The 27,601-nt window shown below is 41.8% G+C and overlaps 1 protein-coding gene across 4 annotated transcripts in view; it reads left to right on the top strand.

Moving 5' to 3' along the window:
* SMAP1 (small ArfGAP 1) overlaps positions 1-27,601 on the top strand; it is a 163,113-nt gene that overhangs the window by 37,168 nt on the left and 98,344 nt on the right. For 3 of the 4 annotated variants that reach the window (XM_079716957.1, XM_079716955.1, XM_079716956.1), the window contains exon 2: positions 20,731-20,864. The exons of the other annotated variant lie outside the window; for it this stretch is intronic. In XM_079716957.1, the coding sequence (XP_079573083.1) occupies positions 20,731-20,864 (134 nt within the window). The remainder of the gene's footprint in view (positions 1-20,730; positions 20,865-27,601) is intronic. 4 annotated transcript variants of the gene reach the window in all.

Raw genomic sequence — 27,601 nt, 5'->3', positions numbered from 1 at the left:
GAAGAGTAGCCCCTGCTCGCCGGAACTAGAGAAAGCCTGCATGCAGTAACGAAGACCCAAAACAGCCAAAAATAAATAAATAAATAAATAAATAAATAATAATAAAAAAGAAATGCAGGGCTTCCCTGGTGGCGCAGTGGTTGAGAGTCCGCCTGCAGATGCAGGGGACACGGGTTCGTGCCCCGGTCTGGGAGGATCCCACGTGCCGCGGAGCGGCTGGGCCCGTGACCCATGGCCGCTGAGCCTGGGCGTCTGGAGCCTGTGCTCCGCAATGGAAGAGGCCACAGCAGTGAGAGGCCTGTGTACCGCAAAAAAAAAAAAAGAAGAAATGCAGATGGCCAGCAGACACATGAAAAGATGCTCAACATCGCTAATCAGCAGAGAAATGCAAATCAAAACCACAATGAGATATCACCTCACACTTGTCAGAATGGCCATCATCAAAAAGAACACAAATAACAAATGTTGGTGAGGATGTGGAGAAAAGGGAACCCTTGTACAATGTTGGTGGGAATGTATTGGGTTGGCCAAAAAGTGCCTTCGGTTTTTAAGTAAAAATAAAAGACACATTTCTCATTTTCACCAAGAACTGTATTGAAGAACATATCCACCCATTGCCCACTACCTTCTGTCAGTTTTCAGACAACTTCATAATTCCATCTTCCCAAAACTTTTTAAATTTTTGAGCAAAGAACTGTTCCAGGTGCCTTTTACAGTCTTCCAGGGAATTGAAATTTTTCCATTAAGAGAATTTTGTAAAGACTGAAATAAATGGAAATCCGCAGGTGCAACGTCTGCTGAATATGGCAGATGAATCAGAACTTCCCAGCCAAGCTGTAACAGTTTTTGCCTGGTCATCAAAGAAACTTGGAGTCTTGCATTATCCTGATGGAAGATTATGCGTTTTCTGTTGAGTAATTCTGGACGCTTTTCGTCGAGTGCTGCTTTCATTTGGTCTAATTGGGATCAGTACTCGTTGGAATTAATCATTTGGTTTTCTGAAAGGAGCTCATAATAGGGGTCTCCCTTCCAGTCCCACCATATACACAACATCACCTTCTTTGGATGAAGACTGGCCTTTGATGTGCTTGTTGGTGGTTCATTTCCCTTGCCCCACAATCTCTTCCGTTCCACATTGTTGTACAGTATCCACTTTTCACAGCTCGTCACAATTTGTTTTAAAAATGGGACGTTTTCATTACGTTTAAGTAGAGAATTGCATGCAGAAATACGGTCATGAAGGTTTTTTTCGCTTAACGTACGTGGAACCCAAACATCAAAGCGATTAATATACCCAAGCTGGTGCAAATGATTTTCAACGCTTGATTTGGATATTTTGAGTATGTCAGCTATCTCCCGCGTGGTATAATGTTCCTTGTTCTCAGTTGATGTCTCCATTTGATCGCTGTCAACTTCAACTGGTCTACCCAACTGTGGAGCATCGTCCAGTGAGAAATCTCCAGCATAAAACTTCGCAGGCCACTTTTGACACGTTCAGTCATCACAGCACCTTTTCCATACACGGCACAAACCTTTTTTTGTGTTTTGGTTGTGTTTTTACCTTTCTTGAAAAAATAAAGTATAATATGCTGAAAATGTTGCTTTTTTTCTTCCATCTTCAATATTAAAATGGTTCCACAATAATTCACCAATTTTGATAAGTCTTTTTAAATGCACGCTGATACGAAAGCTGTCTCATTACAGTCTAACAAAATTGTTTTGAATGACGTTAAAGACAACTAAGTGCTGCTAGAGCCATCTTATGGAAAAAAATGAACAAAACTTTCGGCCAGCCCAATAAGTTGGTGCAGCCATAGTGGAAAACAGTATGGAGGCTTCTCAAAAAAACTAAAAATAGAACTACCATGTGACCCAGCAATTCCACCCTTGGGTATGTATGTAAAAAAACCAAAAACACTAATTCGAAAGGATACATGCACCCCAGTGTTCATAGCAGCATTATTTACCTTTGCCAAGATGTGGAAGCAACCTGAGTGTCCATCGACAGATGAATGGATAAAGAAGGTGTGGTACATATATACAATGGAATATTACCTAGCCATAGAAAAGAATGAAATAGTGCCATTTGCAGCAACACGGATGGACTTGGAGGGCATTACGCTTAGTGAAATAAGTCAAAGACAAATACTTGTATGTGGAATCTAAGAAATACAGCAAAGTAGTGAATAAAACAAAGAAGAACGGAGACTCACAGATAATAGAGAACAAATTGGTGTTTACCAGTGGGGAGAGGGACAGGGGGAGGGGCAAGATAAGGGGAGGGGGAGGTACGAACTGTTGGGTGTGAGATGGTCTACAAGGATGCAGTGTACAACATGGGGATTCTAGCCAATAGTTTGTAATAACTGTACATGGAGTGCAACCTGTAAAACTCGCATAGAAATAATGTTTTTAAAAAGTGAACTACACAGTCTGTTGAGTATGTTTGCTGGGAGAAGCTGTTTGGCACTTTAAAATAACTGCTGTTGAAATAGTATTAATGGAACTTCTGTTTAAACTTCTGGGTTTAATTATGAAACTCTTTTAACACGATTTGTGTCCGTGTCTTCCTGGCCGACGCTTCTGTGTATCTGCCAGGACCTTACGTCTTGAGATCACCCTGTAACGTCTTCTCAACTTCAGCCTACTGGTTCCCCTACTGGCTGCCATTCTTCCTTTTTTGGTAAATTAAAGAAAAAATAGTAAAAGGAATGTATGATATTTCATTCCCACATTTAAAGACACGTATAAAGTTTTTTTTTTTTAAGCAGCCTTACTGAGATGATAATTTACATGCTTTAAAATTCACTTCTTTTAAGTGTATACGTCAGTGATTTTTCATGTATTAGCAGAGTTTTGTAACTGGCACCGCTAGCACATTTAGCACGTTCCTGTCATTCCAGAAAGATCCCTCATGCTTACCCGCAGGCTCGCGCCCCCCCACCCCTGCCTCCACACTGGTTCTTTTGCAGGTTAGTGGTTTAGCTGTTTACGTGTGGAAAACATGTCTTATGGGCTGTTGCTGGCTCTCTTGGTCATCCTTAAGCAGACCTGGCCCATAACTTAGCCGGCTGTGAGCCGTGAAAGGCAGTCAGTGCTCCTGGGTGAGGACTGAAGCGCCTCGTGGCAGCGAAACAAAAAGGCCTTCGTCCTCGGCTCAGCCTTGGTCCTGGCTGCACTTTGGTGTAGGTGGCTCCTCTTCAGGACCCCTTTACTACTTGGTGTGTCTCCCTTTCCCTACAAACCCAGCCCCCACTCACAGGGTGCTGCTGTGTGGATTACCTTTCCCATCCCAGGTGATTTTGCCCTCCTCCCCTCTGTTCCCCTTGGTCAAAATTCTCTATCCTTGGCAATTTCCTTCTCCAACAAATAAAACCAGACCAAATCCAGTTCTTACTGCCTCTGATCTTGGGTGTTATGGGGAAAGAAATAAATGAACTTATAATAATGTGGGAAGAATTGATACTTCTATAGAGATAAAGAGATTGTTTGCATCTTTAAATCTGTATTACTAGCTTCAACAGTAAGTGACTTGGCATTTCACACCAGTCATCCAGTGGAAGGGGATTTTGTCTGGAAGGATGGAATTATCATAGTAGGAGATGCAGGGTATTCACAAGTGCAGTCTGGCATCTGCCCATGGCATACTCTTAGCTCTCTCTCCCGCTTTCTAGCATTTTTCCTTTGTTTTGGCCCAAAACTTCTCAGTCCTGAAAGTGGTGTGGTAATATTATCTACCTCATATGTTTATTAGGATTAAATCAGTCAGGGTTCCTAGAAATACAATGAATAATGTCTTGCATGTTCAGTAAGATGTTAGTTTCCTCTTTTCCTCTAGAAATACTTTCCTGCGTGTTTTGGCAGCAGTAGCTCCGGTGATGCCAGGTCTTAGGTATCATTTGTAAGCTGGAGACTGCCTACGGTTTTATACCAGACGTTGTGCTGGGTACAGAGCATGCGAAGATCAATAAAACGAAGTTTCTATACTCAAAGAGGTCACTGTGTCACAGAAAAGATAGCTAAAACAGTTACCTGTAAATCACTGTGATAAGTGTTATTTAAAAAGTTTTGCGGGAATTGGAGAAGGCTTTGTGGAAGGATTAAGTCTTGACAGGAAGTTACGTTAGCAGTTAGTGACATGTTCTTTGTTCCTCATAAAAAATTCAGAGAAGCTTTTCTGTTTGCTAGTCTGTCATGGTAATCAGAAACTTAAGAGAAGTTTCTTCTCAGAAGAGCATACGATTTCATCTTATTTCTCAAATGGTATGAGATCTGTAAGGAAAGTATAATGAATTCTCAGTAAAATTCCTGTCCTTTTTTTATAGATATATAGTATGTTTTTACATTATTTAGATACATAATGGTTTATTATTCAGGAAACCTCACTCTTTCTACTTTCTGTGCCTTAAAACTGTCTTTAATCTCTATCTGAAAGCTAGTAGTCACTTGTTCTATACAAATTTTAGGTGCATATATGTATCACAACCTAAAAAAAAATCAAATCAGTATTTAAATAAAGAAACTTAGCAGAAATCAGGTGCTGTGGTATTGTATTTTTTGGCTACAGCCTTACAGCACAGCTGAAGCTCTTCAAGGTGGGAGGGCCACTGTGCATTTTACCTAGAATGTACCTTGTCCTTATACCTTGTCCAGACCTTACCTGCTGTAACTGGACTTACGTTTTAGTGACCACCTGAATTGCCACTGTCTCTGCAAAGCCTGTACTAATATCCCCGCCCTACATTCATCTTTTCCTCTCTTGTGTTTCCACATCCTTTGCACTTACACTGTAACCACTGAATGACTTATTAGAGTGCAAGCTCCGTGAAGGCAGGATCTGTGTTTTGTTTCCTTCATTTAATACTTTGGTGAAACTAGACACTTAGTACATATTTGGTGATTTAAATTGAGTCTAGAAAACTAAGGTTTGATGAAAATGTGCTTTATTATTCGTAAACACCTCTTCTTACAATTTTGGCTCTGAAGTAAGGAATAACTTTGGTACGTTCTTATGACTGCTGCCAACGTGCAAATATACTGCACATTGAATTAGGTAGATTACAGGCTTAGCTGTTGTAACAAAAAGACCCCCAAATACTGTGGCTTCAACAGGATAGAAGTTTGTGTCTTCACATCCGCCTGGAGATGAACTAGTAGTCTGTCCTCTTCACCATGAGGCTGGCATATCTGGATCCAAGGTAGCAGGTTCACTTCTTACCATCTTCTCAGCTCGTGGGAAAGGGAGAGAGGCCAGGGGAACAGGCCCAGTTTGGATAATGGCAGCACACATCACTTCAGCTCACATTCCACTGGCCAGGACTTGGTCATGTGACCACACTTTGTTGCAGGGGGGCTGAAAATGGACTGTCTGGGCAGGCATGTCTGTAGCTGAAACTTGGGGGCTTTTTTTTTTAATTAAAAGGAAGAATGGCAAAAGGATATTAAACAAACCAGTTTGTGCCTCATAGGTTTTGCTTGTGCTTCCATTTTTAAATAAACAGATGGATTGCTTCAGGTATTAAAGAACTTGTGTATTTGACCAAGTCATCAGACTTGGCAGATTTTTTACTGTGCTGCCTGCTGCTTTATCTAGACCTTACGCTAGGTGATGCAGGCCATAGAGAGCCTTCCTGGTGAGAACTTTACCATTTACTCTAGTAGACATGACTAAGTACAAACGAAGAAACAGCAGGTGCTTGCTGTGTATTGTGTGAGAGAAGCTGTCATGGGCTGTAGACATTTATAGGAAGGGGGGATGGAGGTATGGAGTCATACGGAAAGGCTTTTTGGAGAATATGGGACTCTGGTTAGGCCTTAAAGATGAGGTAGGATTTGTGTGGTCCCAAGCAGAATGTCCTAGACAAGGGAAATGGTGTGCAGGGGAGTTTCAAGACTGGATAACTGAGTTGTATTCTAGGGAAAGCAGTGAGTCTTCTGATTTCTGACTAACCAGTTGGCTCCCCGAGTGTGTAATTTGGAGTAGTGCAAGATAAAGTTGATTTATGAGGATCAAGATGATAGATGTGGTGAAGGTTTGGAGTTGGACACTGAAATGGAGAAAGAGTTTAATTGGGTAATGGGATTCAGGTTAGGTAACTTCCTGCCTCCACCTGGTAACGGCATTCAGAATGAATGAATTCAGCCCCTCTTCCCCTGCCGACTTCCACGAGGTCACGCCTGCCTTCTCAGTTAACACATCCACACGTTCTGTCCTGGCCCCATTCTTCTGGACTTCTCTGAAAGTTTTGACACTTTGACCACCTTTTTTTTTTTTTTTTTTTTTTTAAACTCGGGCCTTCTGTGGTTTTTGCACAGCTCTTCATTTTCTCCATAAGACTTAGCATTCTTCTTTGTTTGCTCTTTTTGTTCTTGGGGCTGCAGGCGTCCTCTTGAAGGCAGTGCTTGTACACCTCCAGCTTGAGCTTCAGTCCTCTGTTCCTGGTTGCTTGCTGAACATCTTCATCTCGACGCATCACTGTTATTTAAAGCACTCGACAGATTTCCTGCAAGGCTCTGTGACTCTGCAAGGACCTCTATGCTTTAGATCCCTTTACGCTTTAAAGCAGAACTTGCAGGCATCTGGGTCTGTGCCTTCTCCCCATCACTGTGTCACTAAGTCTTGTCAGTTCTTCCTGGTGGTTCTCACGTTTGTTCATTTCCATTCTTACTGTTGCCACATTTATCAGTCTTTGGACAGGGTGTGTTTGGATTGTGAGCGGTCCTTGAGGATTCACTGGTGATGGATATGAATCGAGGTGCCATAACATCAGTGAGGCCAGATAGTCCCTTCTGTTCTGTCACTGGAGCTCTGCTTTTGCATGGTTGAGATGATCAGCTGACTCATGTTAGTTGAGTTGGTGCTAGCTTATTTGTGTTGTGTTTATTGAGATGGTGATATGGATAACTTAATATTACCCAATATTTGAATTCTCAGTGAACTTTTGACTTTTCCTCAGCAGATTTGATTCTTAGTTTGTTAAAATAAATTTTCACAGCTGAAGTCACACACTCAATAAGAATAATGAAAGCAGATCAGGAAGTGTGCAGAGTGCTTGAGAAGAAGACTTTGTCGAGCAGAATCTAGAGTCACAAGGTGAGGTCAGCATCGTGGCAGCACGAGACACCCCTTTGTTTCCCCGCTCCGTCTACAACCAGTAAAATGCCGGTAACTCAACATAGGGCCACCGCCTAGCACCCCAGATGCGGGGTTTCCACACATCTGTCCATGTAAAGGCGAGTAGACTGGAGCACACAGAGGAGGCTGAACCGGGGGACAGCTGAGGCAGTGCTTGTGAGCCCGGACCCATAGCCGTGGCAGCTGAGCCTGCAGCCCCAGAGAACCCAGTAGAAGCAGAGAAGGCCGTGCACATGCTTAGCCACTTGGCTGCAGCAGTCCCCATGGTCACAGGGAGCCAGGCAGCCGTGGAGGGGGGTTGCGGCCCTGGTCCTCCAGTCACGGTGGCGCCCCTGACTTGGCGGCCTGTGCATACCTGACAACCCCACGGCCCTGGCTGCCCCCTAAACCCTCCCCTGGGGCAGCAGAGCTTGCAAGCCAGGAGACCCTGGACGAGGTGGGGATGCCGCCATCTCAGTGCCGTAGGTGGCAACCCAGTACAGCAGCACCAGGAGCATCAGGGCACCGGCGGCCCTGGAGTCATGAGCAGCATCACGGAGAGCACCAGGGACACCTCTGATGGAATGGTGGAAGGTGGAAAGTGCAGAGCCTCCTGTGTGATCAGAGGCAGCGCAGGTAAGAGAAACCAAACACTGGGGCCCTAGCGCCACCTTCTGGAAAACAAAAGAAATTACCAGCCAGTTGAATCATTAGAATCAAGTTAGAAAAAAGCTTGACTTAAAGAAGAGAGGTGTTCACTACTTCAGATGCACTGCCAGAGGAACACCTCATCAGGTGACGTGAAAAACCATGGTAACACAGCATCACAAAAAGAAAACGACGGATCTCCAGAAACCAGACTTAAAGTCATGGAATATTGCAGTCTGACTGAGAGAGAATTCAGAATAGCTGTCATGAAGAAACTCAACAAGCTATAAGAAAAGTCAGAAAGGCAGTTCAGTGAGCTCGGGAATAAAATTAATGAACAGAAGGATTACTTTACCACAGAGAGTGAAACGCTAAAAAAAAGAATGAAACAGAAATTCTGGAGCTGAAGAGCTCAATAAAGGAGATGAAGAACACATTAGAAGGCACTGGAAACAGAGCGGAGCAGATGGAAGAGAGAATTAGCAAGCTCGAAGACAGAGAAATAGAAATGGTACAGGTGGAAGAGGACAGAGAAGGAAGATCTAAACAGAAGGAAGAAATTCTGAGAGTACTGTCCGAGTCGTTCAGGAAGGGCAGTGTCGGGGTGATGGGTGTCCCAGAGGGAGGGGAGCGGGGCGGGGGGAGCAGAGACCTTATTCAAAGAAATAAGAGCTGTGGGGCTTCCCTGGTGGTCTGGTGGCTAAGACTCCGCGCTCCCAGTGCAGGGGACCCAGGTTCGAGCCCCGGTCAGGGAACTAGATCCCACACGCCACAACGAAGATCCCACGTGCTGCAACTAAGAGTTCGCATGCCGTAACTAAAAGATCCTGCATGCCGCAACGAAGATCCCACGTGCTGCAACTGGCGCAGCCAAATAAATAAATAATTTTTTTTAAAGAAATAATAGCTGACAACGTCCCAAACCTGGGGAGGGGACTGGATATACAAGCCCAGGAAGCTAACAGAACCCTAATTGTCTCAATGCAAAAAGACCTTTTCCAAGGTACGTTATATTAAAACTATCAAAAGTCAATGACAAAGAATTTTAAAGCAGCCAGGGAAAAAGGATGGTCACCTGCAAAGGAACCCCCATTAGGCTACCAGCAGATTTCTCAGCAGAAACTCTACAGGCCAAGAGAGGGGAGTGATATTTTGAGAACACCGAAAGAGAAGAACTGCCAGCCAGGAATACTCTGTCAAGGAAATTTACCCTTCAGATATGAAGGAGAAATAAAGGCTCTCCCAGACAAACAAAAGCTGAGGTAGTTCATCACCACCAGACCTGCCTTACAAGAGATGTTGGAAGGAGCTCTTCTACCTGAAACGAAAAGGCAAAAGTACACAAACTTTGAGTAAGGTGGTAAATAGAATCAGAAAATTGTGACTCTATATCAGAATAGGTTGTTAAACATTTAATTACAGCATAAAGGCTAAAGGAAAAGAAAGCAGTAAAAATAACTATAGCTACTTCAATTTGGTAACAAAATCACAACACAAAAAGGGATAATTTGAGGTAACAAACAACATAAAATGGGAAGAGGAAAAGGACAGAAACCACATAGGCAAATGAAGATAGATGCTATCAGCAGAAAACGGACTTTTATCTATGAGACATTTTATACAAAAAATAATCTGGAATCTTGCTATTCTAAATGTGGTCTGTGGTGGCAGCATGGGCATCTTGGGTTGCTTGTCAGGATTGCAGAGTCTCAGGCACCGTCCAGGGCTACCAGATTAGAATCTGCATTTTCACCACATCCCCAGGGATGTGCATGCGCTGGGAGACACCGATCTAGAGCTGACCGTGCAGTGCTTTTCTTTTTCTTAGTGGGAGACTTAGCTGCTAAAATAGTTAAACTCTCCAGCTGTTTATCTATTTGTGTTTTTCTGTATTTGTCTTTTTGTTCACCTTAGAGTTTTAGGTGAACTTCAGAGGAGACTGTTGTAAGTCTTGTGAACGATGGAGAGTAGCTGGGGGAGGTAGCTGGGGGAGGCAGCTGGAGCTGCAGGGGTCACTGAAGGGGCAACACGTGCAGAGGCAGGAAGGCAGGAAAGGGCATGTGTGAGTGGGAGTGCTGTGGTGAACTTGCAAGAGGACAGCGGGCCTTGCCACGGGGTCTGGGCCTGTCCCTTTGCTGCTGTGTGAGGTGTTTCGCTGTGCAGCCTCCGCTGTCAGCTCCTGAAAGTTTCCCGTTACTCTAATGCCCTGCCCTTCAGCTCTCCCAGACTCCCCTACCATCCTCACCTTGTTTACCCTTTGCCAAGATGTGTTTTGGTATATTCTGTGCCAGGGGCCTCCTAGGCAGCCTTTAAACTTCATTTCAAGCTCTCTGTGAGACCTGCACGCCTTCCAGCAGACTTGTCTCCGTAGCTGGGGTCCTTCTTGCCCCTTATGTATATCTTACATTGTGCTAAAATTGATTACAAACGTAACGTTCAACCATGTTGATGTGTGCAGCCTGTTCATTTTCACTGTTGTGTAATATTCCATGTATGGAGATAATCATACTGTTGAACATTTTTAAGGCATTGTCAATCTTTTTAGAAATCATGCTGCTATAAATATTCTGGTTACATGGCTTCTTGAGTATATATATGAGTTTTTTTTAATAACTTTATTTATTTTTGGCTGTGTTGGGTCTTTGTTGCTGCTCACGGGCTTTCTGTAGTTGTGGCGAGCGGGGGCTACTCTTCAATGCGGTGTGCGGGCTTCTCATTGCGGTGGCTTCCCTTGTTGCAGAGCACGGGCTCTAGGTGCGTGAATTTCAGTAGTTGCAGCACGCAGGCTCAGTAGCAGCACATGGGCCTCAGAGCGTGAGGGCTTCAGTAGTTGCGGTGCGTGGGCTCAGCAGTTGTGGCTCACAGGCTCAGTAGTGTGGCTCGCGGGCTCTAGAGTTGTGGCTCACGGGCTTAGTTGCTCCGTGGCATGTGGGATCTTCCTGGACCAGGGCTCAAACCTGTGTCCCCTGCATTGGCAGGCAGATTCTTAACCGCTGTGCCACCAGGGAGGTCCCGAGTATATGTATGAGTTTGTTTGTAGTGTTTTCAGCCTTATTTGACTGTGATCCAGAGAAACAACATTTTATAACGTGACCTGATTTCTGTATATATATATATGTATGTCAACTGATTTTTTTTTAAAGTTTAACAAAGTCATATTTACCCTTTGTGTGATGCACTCATATCTTTTTTCCTTCTAAAAGTAAATACTTGTTGAGATTAAATTAATGAATTGTGACCTGCTGTTTAAAATATTGCTGTAGGGTGTGTTGTTTATGTGTGAATGTGTATGTGTACATAGATGTGTCATATCATGACTATAAATTGATAAACATATATGTATGTGTGTCAGCACGTGTGTGTGTGTGTGTGTGAGAGAGAGAGAGAGAGAATAGATTGTCTGGTGGAAGGGTTTATTCATCTAGAACTTGATTACATCTCACCAAATTGTTTTCTAAATGGTTATACCTATTTATATTGGTGTGGCCTCCCGTGTCTGGGAATTTAGCTTTTTATCATGTGTCCATGGTCTTCTAAAGCATTTACTTGGCACAGAATTGGTAAGTACTCATTGAGTGTTCGGTGAAAGAAAATGAGGATTTCATACCTGTAACTGCATGACTTCCATGTTAAGCAACTACTCTTTTATGAAGCCAGCTTTAGGTAAGCTCACAAGGCTAATTTTATAGAGTGCATAACCCATTTGTAATTTTGCTTAGGCTTTTAAAAGTCTATTTTTAGGGGTTCTTGACTATTGTTCAGTTATGATAGTTATGTTACAAAGAAAGATACATTGACAAAATTACATTATTATTTCAATTGGTAAAAGGTGATTGGGGCTAAAGTTTCCCATAAGTGATAACAAGTTTTTTTTTTCCCTTGCAGGAATCAATAAAATGGTTTTCATAGCCTTAAATTCATAAGACCTAAACATCATCTAACATTTAATTATATCTAGCTTTTGCTCACTGGTAATAGAGCCATTTAAAACTTTTTGCTAGCATTATTCTTGTACAAGGCTTTTTTACATTAAAGCCCCTTTCTTTTGTTGTTATAAAAATGCACCACTGTATTGGGTGCTACAGCTTTTTACCTGCATGGACAGTCATATCCCGTTGTGCAAGTTCATTCAGCCATAGCGTTCACATCAGGAAAATCATGCTGTATAGAAAAGTCTGCATTTGCATTTGGCTGAGGTTGTAGTAGATTATTCTGAGGGGATCATTCTATTTTAAGAACAATGAAGCCCCACTTGGAGCGTGTTGAAAATCTTTGTTTTCTCCTCATGCTCTGGACCTACTGCCTGAGAGGGAAAGTTAAGATACAGTTGTTTTACAGACCAATGTAGGAACTTCTCTAGAGAAAGAAAAGTATTGTATTTTGACTATCGAAATTTCTTAACATGACAGTAACTTGCACTTAAGTAGTGCTTTAAAACTTTAAAAATGTTTTCCATACATGTCTCTCACCTAAGTACTGAGGGCAGCCATTCTAACTCCATTTAACAGATGGGAACCTGTTAGCTCAGTTTGTTACTAGTCCAGGGTAATTTATGCAGCTCAGAGGTGGCCAAGTACATGGGCAGTGCTGGTCTGTTGACCGCTAACTCATTTTGACGCTCTCGACAGTCAAACATATTTAAATAGAGCGTGTCCGTGATGTTTGTCAGTTTATAAGTGTCACTTCTCAAATTTAAAAGCAGGATATTGTGGCATAAATTCTATATGTGTAACCTCCCTCCTAAGGAATTTTGGGGGAATGTGTTTAGTTTTACTGGGTGGAAATTATTGGCCTCAGTGGTATTTTGTAGATTCACTCACACCTTTAGATAAGAAGTATGTACTTAAACAGAAACCTAAATTTTATTTATTTATTTATTTATTTATTTATATTTTTTGCGGTACGCGGGCCTCTCACTGTTGTGGCCTCTCCCGTTGTGGAGCACAGGCTCCAGATGCGCAGGCTCAGCGGCCATGGCTCATGGGCCCAGCTGCTCCGCGGCATGTGGGATCTTCCCAGACCGGGGCACGAACCCGTGTCCCCTGCATCTGCAGGCGGACTCTCAACCACTGCGCCACCAGGGATGCCCGAAACCTAAATTTTTTTAAAAAGCTCGGTTTTTATTGATACCTCTTACTGTATTTTTCATAATCAAGTGATTTATAGAAATCTGTTATATATAAGCTTCTGAATATTTGACATAATTTCCAAATAGTACTTTTATTTTCCATTTTACTTTAATTGTACAAACAATATGTGAAGATAATCATAAGAGCATTTAAAATTATCAAGAAATAATACATTCAAAGATATGAAGAATAGTACAGCTGAGGCTTGTATTCTTGTATACTTAGGTGAGTTTCTCTACAGTGTTTTTCAGAGTTTTTTTGACCATGACCCAAAAGAGCTAACACTTTATAACAAACCTTAGTTCATCTATAACTTTTCTTTTTTTTTTTAAACATCTTTATTGGAGTATAATTGCTTTACAATGGAGTGTTAGTTTCTGCTTTATAACAAACTGAATCAGTTATACATACACATATGTCCCCATATCTCTTCCCTCTTGCATCTCCCTCCCTCCCACCTGCCCTATCCCACCCGTCTAGGTGGGCACAAAGCACCGAGCTGATCTCCCTGTTCTATGCGGCTGCTTCCCACTAGCTATCTACCTTACGTTTGTTAGTGTATATATGTCCATGCCTCTCTTTCGTTTTGTCACAGCTTACCCTTCCCCCTCCCCATATCCTCAAGTCCATTCTCTAGTAGGTCTGTGTCTTTATTCCTGTCTTACCCCTAGGTTCTTCATGACATTTTTTTTCTTCTTAAATTCCATATATATGTGTTAGCATCCGGTATTTGTCTTTCTCTTTCTGACTTACTTCACTCTGTATGACAGACTCTAGGTCTATCCACCTCATTACAAATAGCTCAGTTTCGTTTCTTTTTATGGCTGAGTAATATTCCATTGTATATATGTGCCACATCTTCTTTATCCATTCATCCGATGATGGACACTTAGGTTGTTTCCATCTCTGGGCTATTGTTAATAGGGCTGCTATGAACATTTTGGTACATGACTCTTTTTGAATTATGGTTTTCTCAGGGTATATGCCCAGTAGTGGGATTGCTGGGTCATATGGGAGTTCTATTTGTAATTTTTTAAGGAACCTCCATACTGTTCTCCATAGTGGCTGTACCAATTCACATTCCCACCAGCAGTGCAAGAGTGTTCCCTTTTTTCCACACCCTCTCCAGCATTTACTGTTTCTAGATTTTTTGATGATGGCCATTCTGACTGGCATGAGAGGATATCTCATTGTAGTTTTGATTTGCATTTCTCTAATGATTAAAGATGTTGAGCATTCTTTCATGTGTTTGTTGGCAGTCTGTATATCTTCTGTGGAGAAATGTCTATTTAGGTCTTCTGCCCAGTTTTGGATTGGGTTGTTTGTTTTTTTGTTATTGAGCTGCATGAGCTGCTTATAAATTTTGGAGATTAATCCTTTGTCAGTTGCTTCATTTGCAAATATTTTCTCCCATTCTGAGGGTTGTCTTTTTGTCTTGTTTATGGTTTCCTTTGCTGTGCAAAAGCTTTGAAGTTCCATTAGGTCCCATTTATTCATTTTTGTTTTTATTTCCATTTCTCTAGGAGGTGGGTCAGAAAGGATCTTGCTGTGATTTATGTCATAGAGTGTTCTGCCTATGTTTTCCTCTAAGAGTTTGATAGTTTCTGGCCTTACATTTAGGTCTTTAATCCATTTTGAGCTTATTTTTGTGTATGGTGTTAGGGAGTGATCTAATCTCATACTTTTACATGTCCGTGTCCACTTTTCCCAGCACCACTTATTGAAGAGGCTGTCCTTTCTCCACTGTACATTCCTGCCTCCTTTATCAAAGATAAGGTGACCATATGTGCGTAGGTTTATCTCTGGGCTTTCTATTCTGTTCCATTGATCTATCTTTCTGTTTTTGTGCCAGTACCATATTGTCTTGATTACTGTAGCTTTGTAGTATAGTCTGAAGTCAGGGAGCCTGATTCCTCCAGCTCCATTTTTCGTTCTCAAGATTGCTTTGGCTATTCGGGGTCTTTTGTGTTTCCATACAAATTGTGAGATTTTTTGTTCTAGTTCTGTGAAAAATGCCAGTGGTAGTTTGATAGGGATTGCATTGAATCTGTAGATTGCTTTGGGTAGTAGAGTCATTTTCACAATGTTGATTCTTCCAATCCAAGAACATGGTATATCTCTCCATCTATTTGTATCATCTTTAATTTCTTTCCAGTGTCTTATAATTTTCTGCATACAGGTCGTTTGTCTCCTTAGGTGGGCTTATTCCTAGATATTTTATTCTTTTTGTTGCAATGGTAAATGGGAGTGTTTTCTTGATTTCACTTACAGATTTTTCATCATTAGTGTATAGGAATGCCAGAGATTTCTGTGCATTAATTTTGTATCCAGCTACTTTACCAAATTCATTGATTAGCTCTAGTAGTTTTCTGGTAGTATCTTTAGGATTCTCTATGTATAGTATCATGTCATCTGCAAACAGTGACAGCTTTACTTGTTCTTTTCCAATTTGGATTCCTTTTATTTCCTTTTCTTCTCTAATTGCTGTGGCTAAAACTTCCAAAACTATGTTGAATAAGAGTGGTGAGAGTGGGTAACCTTGTCTTGTTCCTGATCTTAGTGGAAATGGTTTCAGTTTTTCACCATTGAGGACGATGTTGGCTGTGGGTTTGTCATATATGGCCTTTATTATGTTGAGGAAAGTTCCCTCTATGCCTACTTTCTGCAGGGTTTTTATCCTAAATGGGTGTTGAATTTTGTCGAAAGCTTTCTCTGCATCTATTGAGATGATCATATGGTTTTTCTCCCTCAATTTGTTAATACGGTGTATCACGTTGATTGATTTGCGTATATTGAAGAATCCTTGCATTCCTGGAATAAACCCCACTTGATCATGGTGTATGATCCTTTTAATGTGCTGTTGGATTCTGTTTGCTAGTATTTTGTTGAGGATTTTTGCATCTATGTTCATCAGTGATATTGGCCTGTAGTTTTCTTTCTTTGTGACATCCTTGTCTGGTTTTGGTATCAAGGTGATGGTGGCCTCGTAGAATGAGTTTGGGAGTGTTCCTCCCTCTGCTATATTTTGGAAGAGTTTGCGAAGGATAGGTGTTAGCTCTTCTCTAAATGTTTGATAGAATTCGCCTGTGAAGCCATCTGGTCCTGGGCTTTTGTTTGTTGGAAGATTTTTAATCACAGTTTCAATTTCAGTGCTTGTGATTGGTCTGTTCATATTTTCTATTTCTTCCTGGTTCAGTCTTGGCAGGTTGTGCATTTCTAAGAATGTGTCCATTTCTTCCAGGTTGTCCATTTTATTGGCATAGAGTTGCTTGTAGTAATCTCTCATGATCTTTTGTATTTCTGCAGTGTCAATTGTTACTTCTCCTTTTTCATTTCTAATTCTATTGATTTGAGTCTTCTCCCTTTTTTTCTTGATGAGTCTGGCTAATGATTTATCAATTTTGTTTATCTCCTCAAAGAACCTGCTTTTAGTTTTATTGATCTTTGCTATCGTTTCCTTCATTTCTTTTTCATGTATTTCTGATGTGATTTTTATGATTTCTTTCCTTCTGCTAACTTTGGGGTGTTTTTGTTCTTCTTTCTCTAATTGCTTTAGGTTCAAGGTTAGGTTGTTTATTCGAGATGTTTCCTGTTTCTTAAGGTGGGATTGTATTGCTATAAACTTCCCTCTTAGAACTGCTTTTGCTGCATCCCATAGGTTTTGAGTCGTCGTGTCTCCATTGTCATTTGTTTCTAGGTATTTTTTTATTTCCTCTTTGATTTTTTCAGTGATCATTTCGCTATTAAGTAGTGTATTGTTTAGCCTCCATGTGTTTGTATTTTTTACAGATCTTTTCCTGTAATTGATATCTAGTCCCATAGCGTTGTGGTCGGAAAAGATACTTGATACAATTTCAGTTTTCTTAAATTTACCAAGGCTTGATTTGTGACCCAAGATATGATCTATCCTGGAGAATGTTCCATGAGCACTTGAGAAAAACGTGTATTGTGTTGTTTCTGGATGGAATGTCCTATAAATATCAATTAAGTCCATCTTGTTTAATGTATCATTTAAAGCATGTGTTTCCTTATTTATTTTCATTTTGGATGATCTGTCCATTGGTGAAAGTGGGGTGTGAAAGTCCCCTACTATGAATGTGTTACTGTCGATTTCGCCTTTTATGGCTTTTAGTATTTGCCTTATGTATTGAGGTGCTCCTATGTTGGGTGCATAAATATTTACAATTGTTATATCTTCTTCTTGGATCGATCCCTTGATCATTATGTAGTGTCCTTCTTTGTCTCTTCTAGTAGTCTTTATTTTAAAGTCTATTTTGTCTGATGTGAGAATTGCTACTCCAGCTTTCTTTTGGTTTCCATTTGCATGGAATATCTTTTTCCATCTCCTTACTTTCAGTCTGTATGTGTCTCTAGGTCTGAAGTGGGTCTCTTGTAGACAGCATATATATGGGTCTTGTTTTTGTGTCCATTCAGCCAATCTGTGTCTTTTGGTGGGAGCATTTAGTCCATTTACATTTAAGGTGATTATCGATATGTATGTTCCTATTCCCATTTTCTTAATTGTTTTGGGTTCGTTATTGTAGGTCTTTTCCTTCTGTTGTGTTTCTTGCCTAGCGAAGTTCCTTTAGCATTTGTTGTAAAGCTGGTTTGGTGGTGCTGAACTCTCTCAGCTTTTGCTTGTCTGTAAACGTTTTAATTTCTCCATCAAATCTGAATGAGATCCTTGCTGGGTAGAGTAATCTTGGTTGCAGGTTTTTCTCCTTCATCACTTTAAATATGTCCTGCCAGTCCCTTCTGGCTTGCAGAGTTTCTGCTGAAAGATCAGCTGTTAACCTTATGGGGATTCCCTTGTGTGTCATTTGTTGTTTTTCTCTTGCTGCTTTTAATATGTTTTCTTTGTATTTAATTTTTGACAGTTTGATTAATATGTGTCTTGGCGTATTTCTCCTTGGATTTATCCTGTATGGGACTCTCTGTGCCTCCTGGACTTGATTAACTCTTTCCTTTCCCATATTAGGGAAGTTTTCAACTATAATCTCTTCAAATATTTTCTCAGTCCCTTTCTTTTTCTCTTCTTCTCCTGGAACCCCTATAATTCGAATGTTGGTGTGTTTAATGTTGTGCCAGAGGTCTCTGAGACTGTCCTCAGTTCTTTTCATTCTTTTTTCTTTATTCTGCTCTGCAATAGTTATTTCCACTATTTTATCTTCCACGTCACTTATCCGTTCTTCTGCCTCAGTCATTCTGCTATTGATCCCATCTAGAGTATTTTTAATTTTATTTATTGTGTTTCTAATCGTTGCTTGATTCATCTTTAGTTCTTCTAGGTCCTTGTTAACTGTTTCTTGCATTTTGTCCATTCTATTTCCAAGATTTTGTATCATCTTTACTATCATTATTCTGAATTCTTTTTCAGGTAGACTGCCTATTTCCTCTTCATTTGTTAGGTCTGGTGGGTTTTTATCTTGCTCCTTCTCCTGCTGTGTGTTTTTCTGTCTTCTCATTTGCTTATCTTACTGTGTTTGGGGTCTCCTTTTTGCAGGCTGCAGGTTCGTATTTCCCCTTGTTTTTGGTGTCTGTCCCCAGTGGCTAAGGTTGTTTCAGTGGGTTGTGTAGGCTTTGTGGTGGAGGGGACTAGTGCCTGTGTTCTGGTGGATGAGGCTGGATCTTGTCTTTCTCATGGGCAGGTCCACGTCTGGTTGTGTGTTTTGGGGTGTCTGTGGGCTTTTTATGATTTTAGGCAGCCTCTCTGCTCATGGGTGGGGTTGTGTTCCTGTCTTGCTAGTTGTTTGGCATAGGGTGTCCAGCACTGTAGCTTGCTGGTCGTTGAGTGAAGCTGGGTGGTGGTGTTGAGATGGAGATCTCTGGAAGATTTTCGCCGTTCGATATTATGTGGAGCTGGGAGGTCTCTTGTGGACCACTGTCCTGAAGTTGGCTCTCCCACCTCAGAGGCACAGGACTGACTCCTGGCTCCTCAATTTGGGATAATTCGTTGTCTATTCATGTATTCCACAGATGCAGGGGACATCAACTTGATTGTGGAGCTTTAATCCGCTGCTTCTGAGGCTGCTTGGAGAGATTTCCCTTTCTCTTCTTTGTTCTCACAGCTCCGGGGTCTCAGCTTTGGATGTGGCTCCGCCTCTGCGTGTAGGTCGCCGGAGGGCGTCTGTTCTTCGCTCAGACAGGACAGGGTTAAAGGAGCAGCCTCTTCGGGGACTCTGGCTCACTCAGGCCCGGGGGGAGGGAGGGGCACGGAGTGTGGGGCGAGCCTGCGGCGGCAGAGGCCGGCGTGACGTTGCACCAGCCCGAGGCGTGCTGTGCACGCTCCCCGGGAAGCCGTCCCTGGATCCCGGGACCCCGGCAGTGTCGGGCTGCACAGGCTCCCCGTAAGGGGGGCGTGGACAGTGACCTCCGCTCGCTCATAGGCCTTTTGGCAGTGGCAGCAGCAGCCCCAGCCTCCCACGCCCGTCTCTGGGGTCCGCGCTGATAGCCGCGGCTCACGCCCATCTCTGGGGCTCCTTTAAGCAGCGCTCTGAATCCCCTCTCCTCGCGCACCAGGAAACCAAGAGGGAAGAAAAAGTCTCTTGCCTCTTCGGCAGCTCCAGACTTTTCCAGGACTCCCTCCCGGCCAGCCGTGGCGCACTAACCCCTGCAGGCTGTGTTCACCCCACCAACCACAGTCCTCTCCCTGCACTCCGACCGAAGCCCGAGCCTCAGCTCCCAGCCCCGCCCGCCCCGGCGGGGGAGCAGACAAGCCTCTTGGGCTGATGAATGCCGGTCGGCACCGATCCTCTGTGCGGGAATCTCTCCGCTTTGCCCTCCGCACCCCTGTGGCTGCGCTCTCCTCTGCTACTCCGAAGCTTTCCCCCTCCGCCACCCGCAGCCTCCGCCCACGAAGGGGCTCCTAGTGTGTGGAAACAATTCGTCCTTCGCGGCTCCCTCCCACTGGTGCAGGTCCCGTCCCTATCCTTTTGTCTCTGTTTATTCTTTTTTCTTTTGCCCTACCCAGGTACGTGGGGAGTTTCTTGCCTTTTGGGAGGTCTGAGATCTTCTGCCAGCGTTCAGTAGGTGTTCTGTAGGAGTTGTTCCACGTGTAGATGAATTTCTGGTGTATCTGTGGGGAGGAAGGTGATCTCCGCGTCTTACTCTTCCGCCATCTTCCCCGGAAATCTATAACTTTTCTTAATCTCAGGGTTCTATCAGATTTATTCATGTTGATACAAGGCTTCTTGAGGCAGTCCTTGTTGTTTCTCATCCTACAGTTAGTATTAATTGATGAAAAAATCCCCGCCCCACAGTGTGTTGATTGCAAGATGGAAGTTGTTGTAGTTCCTCCTTATTACCAGTGAGGGTGTGCATGTTTTTAATGTGCTTATTGGCCATACATTTCTTCTGAATTCTCATTCGTATCTTTTTGTCCATTTTTCTGTTTAGGTTGGTTGTCTGTTTCCTCCTAATTTCTGTTTCATTTTTTAAAGCCTCTTTGATTTTTACTTGTTGGTAATCTTTCAAGCAATACCCTACACATTTAATAAAGGCCTTTTTACTGTGGGATATTACTACTCCTGGTTCAGTTATGGTGAGTGAGTAAACTGTTCACATAAGGTAGTTTTAAATTCTTAGATTTGGGGGGAAGCTGCTAGGAAAGGAAAATTAGTAAACTCATTAAGGTTCTTGAAGGTTGATTTATAACTTTTCAACACAGCCAAGACACACGTCTTCTTATTAAGCTGCTGCTGTGCCATTTGAAAATTTGAATGTGTGAATTCTGTAACCCTCCATTACGATTGTATAAAAAACCAGAATGCTTCTTATATGCTGTTATATTTTATTTTATTTTTTAATACTAGCTTTTCTCTGTTTCTTCTCTGTAATTAGGTCCTCGATGGGCTTCCTGGAATATTGGTGTGTTTATTTGCATCAGATGTGCTGGCATCCATAGGAATCTTGGGGTTCATATATCCAGGGTCAAGTCAGTCAACCTAGACCAATGGACACCAGAACAGATCCAGGTAAACATTTCCCTACCGAGAAATTAGTGAAAATATTTAAAATGGATTTATAATCTTTAATCCTTCTTGCACCTAAGGGTTAACATTGAAAAGTAGTATATTGAAATATGGAATATGGCACATACAGAATTCAAGTGTTATCTGGATTGTCAGTTCACAGATGTTTATTTTTTCTTGGTTCTATAGTAAAGTCAGTTTTTAATCTATTTTTACCTAAAATATTGATTTTTGAAGTATTTAAAAAATAAATTTCTTTTCCTTGTGCTGATGAAATTTGCAGGTATGATTCCGTAGTCTGTTTTGCTTTGCTGTCAGTAGAGGGCGCCTGGGTAAAGACAAAGAACAGACCACCTCTTCGTGACCGCTAACTGGAAGGCCTTCCCTTCTGTGCAGGGGTGGGTGTTCTCCATAGGCAGATAGGGCCAAGGGGTCGGTAGACAGCCCAGTTAGCAAATGTTCTCGTGACTGATTTGGGCTTATTTCAAACGGTTTAGCTTTTTAGAGATAAATTTGTAATTTTAAGGGCTTGCCCTTTTTCCAGTGTGACAGTATTAAATTCTCAAAATCATACTGCTAGTCCTTAAGGTTAATTGCTAATGTAAAAATGATTATTTCTACTGGTTTTATTTTATAGTTCACAGTGAAATTACATAACTTTTTCTTACGACCTTTTCAAATTACTTTTAGTCAGCGTGAAGCCTAAATATACAGATATATGTAGTTGAACTTCAGTGATACACACACAAACCTCACAATCATTAAAGAACAAAAATAACACAAAAATTGGCATGGGTGGGGTGGGGTGGGGTGAGGGTGGAAAGAATAGAATAGAATGCTGGGAGGGAGTGGTCATTAAAAAATGATGCATAGACTTGGTTAAAGAAAGTAAAATTTCTATACTGAAGACATATTTATGCCGAAGTAAGTTCCAGATGTAGCAAAGATTTAAATACTAAAAAAAAATTAAACCTCAAAAATACTCAAAGGAAAAAAATAGAATAGAGATTTTTGAGGCCATAAAGTCAAGCATAATTACTTAGTTTAGTCTTTGACTAGTTTTTGAACATTTTGCTGGCTAGAGCATAAAAGGAAATATGAAACTTTGTGTATTTTCGAGATCCTTGAGGAGAAAATTTACTTGTTAATCAAGGAAGCAGAGCTTTTTGAACATTTTATATGAGGCAGTGTTCTTAGTAACATCTCTGTAGTAACTGTGGTGACAGATTTCATGACATTGTTTAAGTTGCCTTCAAGAAAACATGTAGCTTGAAAATGTAACTTGGTGTTTGTAATGGTTTATGGAGGCAAAACACTCAAGACCCAGCGTATTGCCTTTTTAATGGTTCATTTCAGACTAAGGAGAAAACGTGAAATCCCTGGACAATTAAATTCTCCAGAAATATTATTTTTCTCAATTAGGCTGCTGAAAGGAGTTGAGTAGCAGGTTATTTGAAGTAGGCAGCTGTTCTTTTTTAATAGTTTAGAGCGTAACTTCCCAAACAGAGGGCTGTAGTTCACTGGTTTTCTGTGGGATTGGTTAGAGGTACAAAGCAAGATCCTATATTATTAAATGTGTAAGGATTTCTTTTTTTTGCTGTACACGGGCCTCTCACTGCTGTGGCCTCTCCCGTTGCGGAGCACAGGCTCCGAACGCGCAGGCCCAGCACCCACGGCCCACGGGCCCAGCCGCTCCGCGGCATGTGGGATCCTCCCGGACCGGGGCACGAACCTGTGTCCCCTGCATTGGCAGGCAGACTCCCAACCACTGCGCTACCAGGGAAGCCCAAATGTGTAAGGATTTTGAAAGCAATTATTAAGTAACATACAGTCTTTGAAATGGTATTTGAACACATTTGCATGGTTCCAACTGTCAGCTTCTTCAAATAAGAATTACTGTTTTTGAATGCAAGATTTTTGATGAGCACTTCTCACAGAGGATGCTCTGTGTGTGGCTCCGTAAGCCGTGGGACTGATCCTGCAGGTGAGGAGGGTAAAGGTAGGGTGCACTCCTGCAAAATCAAATTGAGGAGACAATGAAGTTTCACTTTAAAGAAGAGCAGGGAAGCCTAACCACACGGACAGATCTTGTGGGGGGCTTGTCAGCGCTTGCAGGCAAAGCCAGAGTTGTTCTTCGGAAACTGGTCCTGGACTGCTGTGCGGTGAAGAGGAAGAAGCGGTTGGCCAAGACCGCAGGCTCCACACTGCGGAGCACAGGGGTTGTTTTAAGGCCGCTGGTTCTAGAGAGGCCGCAGAGCAAAGTGATTGAGAAAGTTGTCTCTGGAGCCAGACGGCCAGGTAGGCCTGGGTGGTGCCGACAGGATGCCCGAGCGCAGGCGCCTGAGTGCCCTTGTCTGGGAGGTGGGGTGGCAACTGTCCCCCTGCAGGGGCTGTGAGGACCGGCTAAGTTAGCGTGGGTAAAGCATTTACAGCGGTGCCTGGCACGCTTTTTATTGAGGTATAGTTGATTTACAGTGTTGTGCTCTTTTTAGACGCGCATGTCTTGAACACTCAGTAACGCCGACTTGTCAGTTACCAGTAGGATTAGTCCATCTGTTCACTGTGCAGACCCTCGCTATTGCTGCTTTGAGTATCTTTCTGATCTTTAGCAATTAGCTTCCCTAGTGAACCTGCTGTGATGAATTGGTTGCTAAATGTACTACTGAGTAAACAAACCAATGGACCCATTGTGTGATATTACTGAGTAGAGAAGAATTACTTTTTGAGAATATTTGTGAGAAAGAATTCACATTTAGTGGTATTGGATGGTAAGGCATTCAGAGATGAGGGGTTAGGTAGTGGCATCCGTTGTCTGTTGAGGTCACTCCTTATTCAGCTTTAAGCAGATCCTATTTTCTGTGGTGGTAGGTGTGTTCCTTACAATCCAATTCTATCCACCCTTGGCATTATTTATTTATTTGCGTAGAAAAAAAAAAAGAGGTATAATTACAGAGAGAATCCAGATAAAAGTGAGTTTTACGTACCTTGGCAGATGTCTTTACAGTCGTCCACCTGTATCTTCGGGAGGTTGGTTCCAGGACCCCCACGGACACCGAAATCCGTGGATGCTCAAGTCCTTTACCTGAAATGGTGGAGTTCTTGGACACGGGGCCGCGCATGGGCAGAGCTGACTGTGTGCGTCAGCAGAACCCCGGTACAGGTACTCTGAGCGCGTCCATCACTAGGGAGAGGTTCCTGGTGTCCATTTCTAGTCGGGACCCCCAGGGGCAGCCGCTGCACTGGTTTCTGTTCCCTTAGGTTGCTGTGCATTGGAACTTTTGTCTTTTGGAGTCCGTTCTTATTAACTCTGAGTCTAGATTCAGATTGCGGAAAGTGAAAATCGCAGTGTGATTTAGTGTTCCATATCCTTACGATGTAAGAATTTATTTAGCAAAGAAACTGCTTGGGCGATACTTGCTCACAGAGTAAGAGAAATGCTTCCACTGCGTGTCGTCAGTTCTGCTCTGGGTCTTCCGCACCACCACCGGGACATGTCATGGGTATCGTGTCTCTCATTTTCAAAGATGATACTTTGTTTTGGTTTTATTTATTTATTTTCTATATTTTATAAGTGAATGTGGAAACATGATCTAATCTCTGAGCCCCGTCACCCTGTTGAATAAAAGTGGTTTTTGTTAACATACTAAGTTTTGCCTCAGGACTTCTTATCAACTGATATTATATATACGTCATATTTATGTCAGTTATTTATATATATGTTTGTGTGGCAGTCAGTGTTTAGGGCATCTGTCATGTTATAGCTGTGTTAGTATTGCTGTATGCTTACTTTTAAAAGAAAATAATTTATCTACCAAAACTTATTTGTATTTTGATAGAATGGAAATAGTTATTCACCTTAAATTTTAATAAAACAGTTTTTTTAATAGTGGTTCATAGATTCAATGTCTTTGATCTTGGGTTTATTGTTGGGTACTTCTCAAATTTTTGGAAAGGATCAATGTTTCAATACTTTTATAAATACTATAGCTTTTCTTTTAAATTTTGTACTGGTTCATCAACTCCATGTCTTGATTACCATTTTTCCCCATTATTTAAAAATTCTTAATTATTTATTTTTCAGTGTCTGTATTGAAGGAGTTAAAATAAAGAATACGGTAAACAACAAGGTCGTACTGTATAGCACAGGGAACTATATTCAATATCCTGCAAGAGACCATAGTGAAAAAGAACATGAAAAAAATTACATATATATATGTATAACTGAATCACTCACTTTGCTGTGCACCAGAGAGTAACACAACACTGTAAATCAGCTGTACTTCAATAAAAAAGATAAATTAAAAAAAAAGAAATGGGGATTAAAAAGAATGAATAGTAAAGTTTCTTAGCTCACTTTGTAGATAGTCATATAAATTGTGTTGTCCAATAAAACACCTTAGTGAGACTTTGTCCATAGTGGAAAGTATTCTCCATATATTTGGTGTTTAAATTGATAACTTTTGGACCACTTTTAATATTTTATGTATCTATAAATCTTTTAGTAATCGTCTCTCACATGCTCTTTGTTTTACTACTTACTAGTGTCATTTTTTGACATGGTACTTGGTATTTGTTTGGAAACACCAAGCCCACACAACTGAAATGTATTCATGTATAAAATATATCCAGTCTCCCTAGGCATAGTGGACTTGCCTTGAACATTTTGTAGGCATTTTCCCTTCCGTGTCTTTATAGCTTTACCATTTGTGCCTTAGCTTTGGACCACACTTTGGACTAGAAGGAGGGGTCTCTGAACCCAGCTCTCCTCACATTATCGTTTACTGTTACAACAGAAGAACAGAAGCTCTCCTCTCATTTTCTGTCCACCCATCCTCTGAATGTTTCCGATCTGACTTCCAGCTGTTTGTTCTCTTGTTCTAGGGGCAGGGTGGAGGAAGGTTGTGGGTGCCTGTTTCTCTGCCTTTATTTTCATTCTCAGCCTTCCTTCCTGCTTTTCCACCTAATTAAAAAATTTATGTTCATTTGGAGACATCTTTAAACTCTTTCCTCCTCTTTGAAACACGCTGCCTCACTCCCGCCTTTCATAAAAGTTTCCCTTGTACCCTCTGACCCCCAACAAGCAGCCCTCGACTCTGTCGTGCTCCTTTACTCGCTGGTTCGCTTGTTCACCAGTTAGCGCTTACCAGGTACTCACGGTGGCTGGCCACTGTCCTCCAGCGACAAGCTCTTACCTTCCTTTAGCAGCTGAATTTCTTGAGTAAGGCCTTTACCTGCTATTTCATTTCTTTCCCTGACTTTTGCCTCTGCTAGCTCATTTTTATTCCCGTCACTCTGCTGAGTTTGCGCTCGCAAAGAGCACAGTCACTCCCGTGGCCACGCCCAGCTCTCCGCCCACCTCCGCCTTGGACTCCCTGCCTCCCTGACACTCACCACTGCCTCCTTGAAGCTTTTTCTTTAAAGTTACTATCCTCATCTTTTGTTTTGTTTTATTATTTAGTGCTGTATTTTTTTTCCTGTTTCTTTTTCTGCTTTTCCCTCCTGCTGGAGACTTGATACAGTTTTGTCTTTAGCCTTTTTGCTCTTTTGTCTTTCTCCATGTGGAAAGCTCAGTTACTCTTGTGGGTTCAGCCAGTATTTTCCTGTGCAGATGGTTTTTCCCTCTCTTTCCAGTAGTGACTTCTATAGAGTTTCAGTTCTTCTTTTAGATTATCTGTTCGAAACCTTTGGTATTCATGGATTCATCATGCCTTAAGAAACCTTGGATATCCTTGGCATGAAGTAATTGGTAATTTTCCCAAGTGTGTTTGGTAAGGCTGGAGTTAGCCCGTTAGGTTGATTCCAAGGCACTGGAATTTCAACATGGTTTTACATTATCTACTCATATTTGTATATTGAAGAACTCTTGTGAAATAGTTAAAAACCTTGTTGCTTTGTGAAAAATGTTTTACATAAAACATAGAAAGCCGACTGCTAATGCAATGATAGAAGTTAAGAGAAAGGAATAGATGTTACCAGGCATGGATTTTTTTTTTTTTTTTTTTTTTTTGCTGGATGACATGATGCGTTTGAATGGAATAAAGAGCAGAATATCAGAATTAACAGCTGCTTTTTAACAGTGTTAACAGAACCTCTAGATGTTTCATACGGAAACAGGAATAAAGGATTCATGAAATTGTTTCAGTGTTTCATTATGGAAAATCTTGCCCACAGTCATCGTAATTAATGTGTATGTTTGTAAATGTTAAGATTGGTAGATCTTGGTACATCTAAAATTTAAATAATCATCTGGTTGTCCAGACTGGCTTTCTTTCCTGTGCCTTTGTATTCCGTCAGTTCTTAATCTTTTTGTTGTGTCTGTTGCTTTCCATTCTTCCCCCTTTTCTCCGCATGTTCCAATATACTTGTAAAATTCCAAAAATGCGGCAGCCGTAGGGAGTCTAACTTAAGCTAGTGTGTGGAAGTTCCAAGGTAACATATGCAGGTACTAGAAGGCAGTACTTTTCAGCATTTCAAGCCGTCCCAAACTGAAATTGATTGCCTTGGAGAGTAGTCAGTGTACCATCACTGGATGGTTTGTGCCAAGGCTGGATGCGCACCTGGAGGTGTGTAGCTGGGGTTCAAGCATTGGATGGCAGGTGGGGAGCAGTTTGGACGACTGAAGTCTCTTCCACGCTTGACATTCTTTGATTGTATGTCCAGTCCTCTTTGGTTACCACAGCAGTTCAGAATACATTTTCATTATCTGTGTTAGAATAAAGACGGTGTATCACACACAGTTA

This window comes from Hyperoodon ampullatus, assembly GCF_949752795.1.
Source record: "Hyperoodon ampullatus genome assembly, chromosome: 12".
Taxonomy (NCBI): domain Eukaryota; kingdom Metazoa; phylum Chordata; class Mammalia; order Artiodactyla; family Ziphiidae; genus Hyperoodon; species Hyperoodon ampullatus.
The sequence above is the reverse complement of the archived record's forward strand: the minus strand, read 5'-3'. Positions and strand labels throughout refer to the sequence as shown.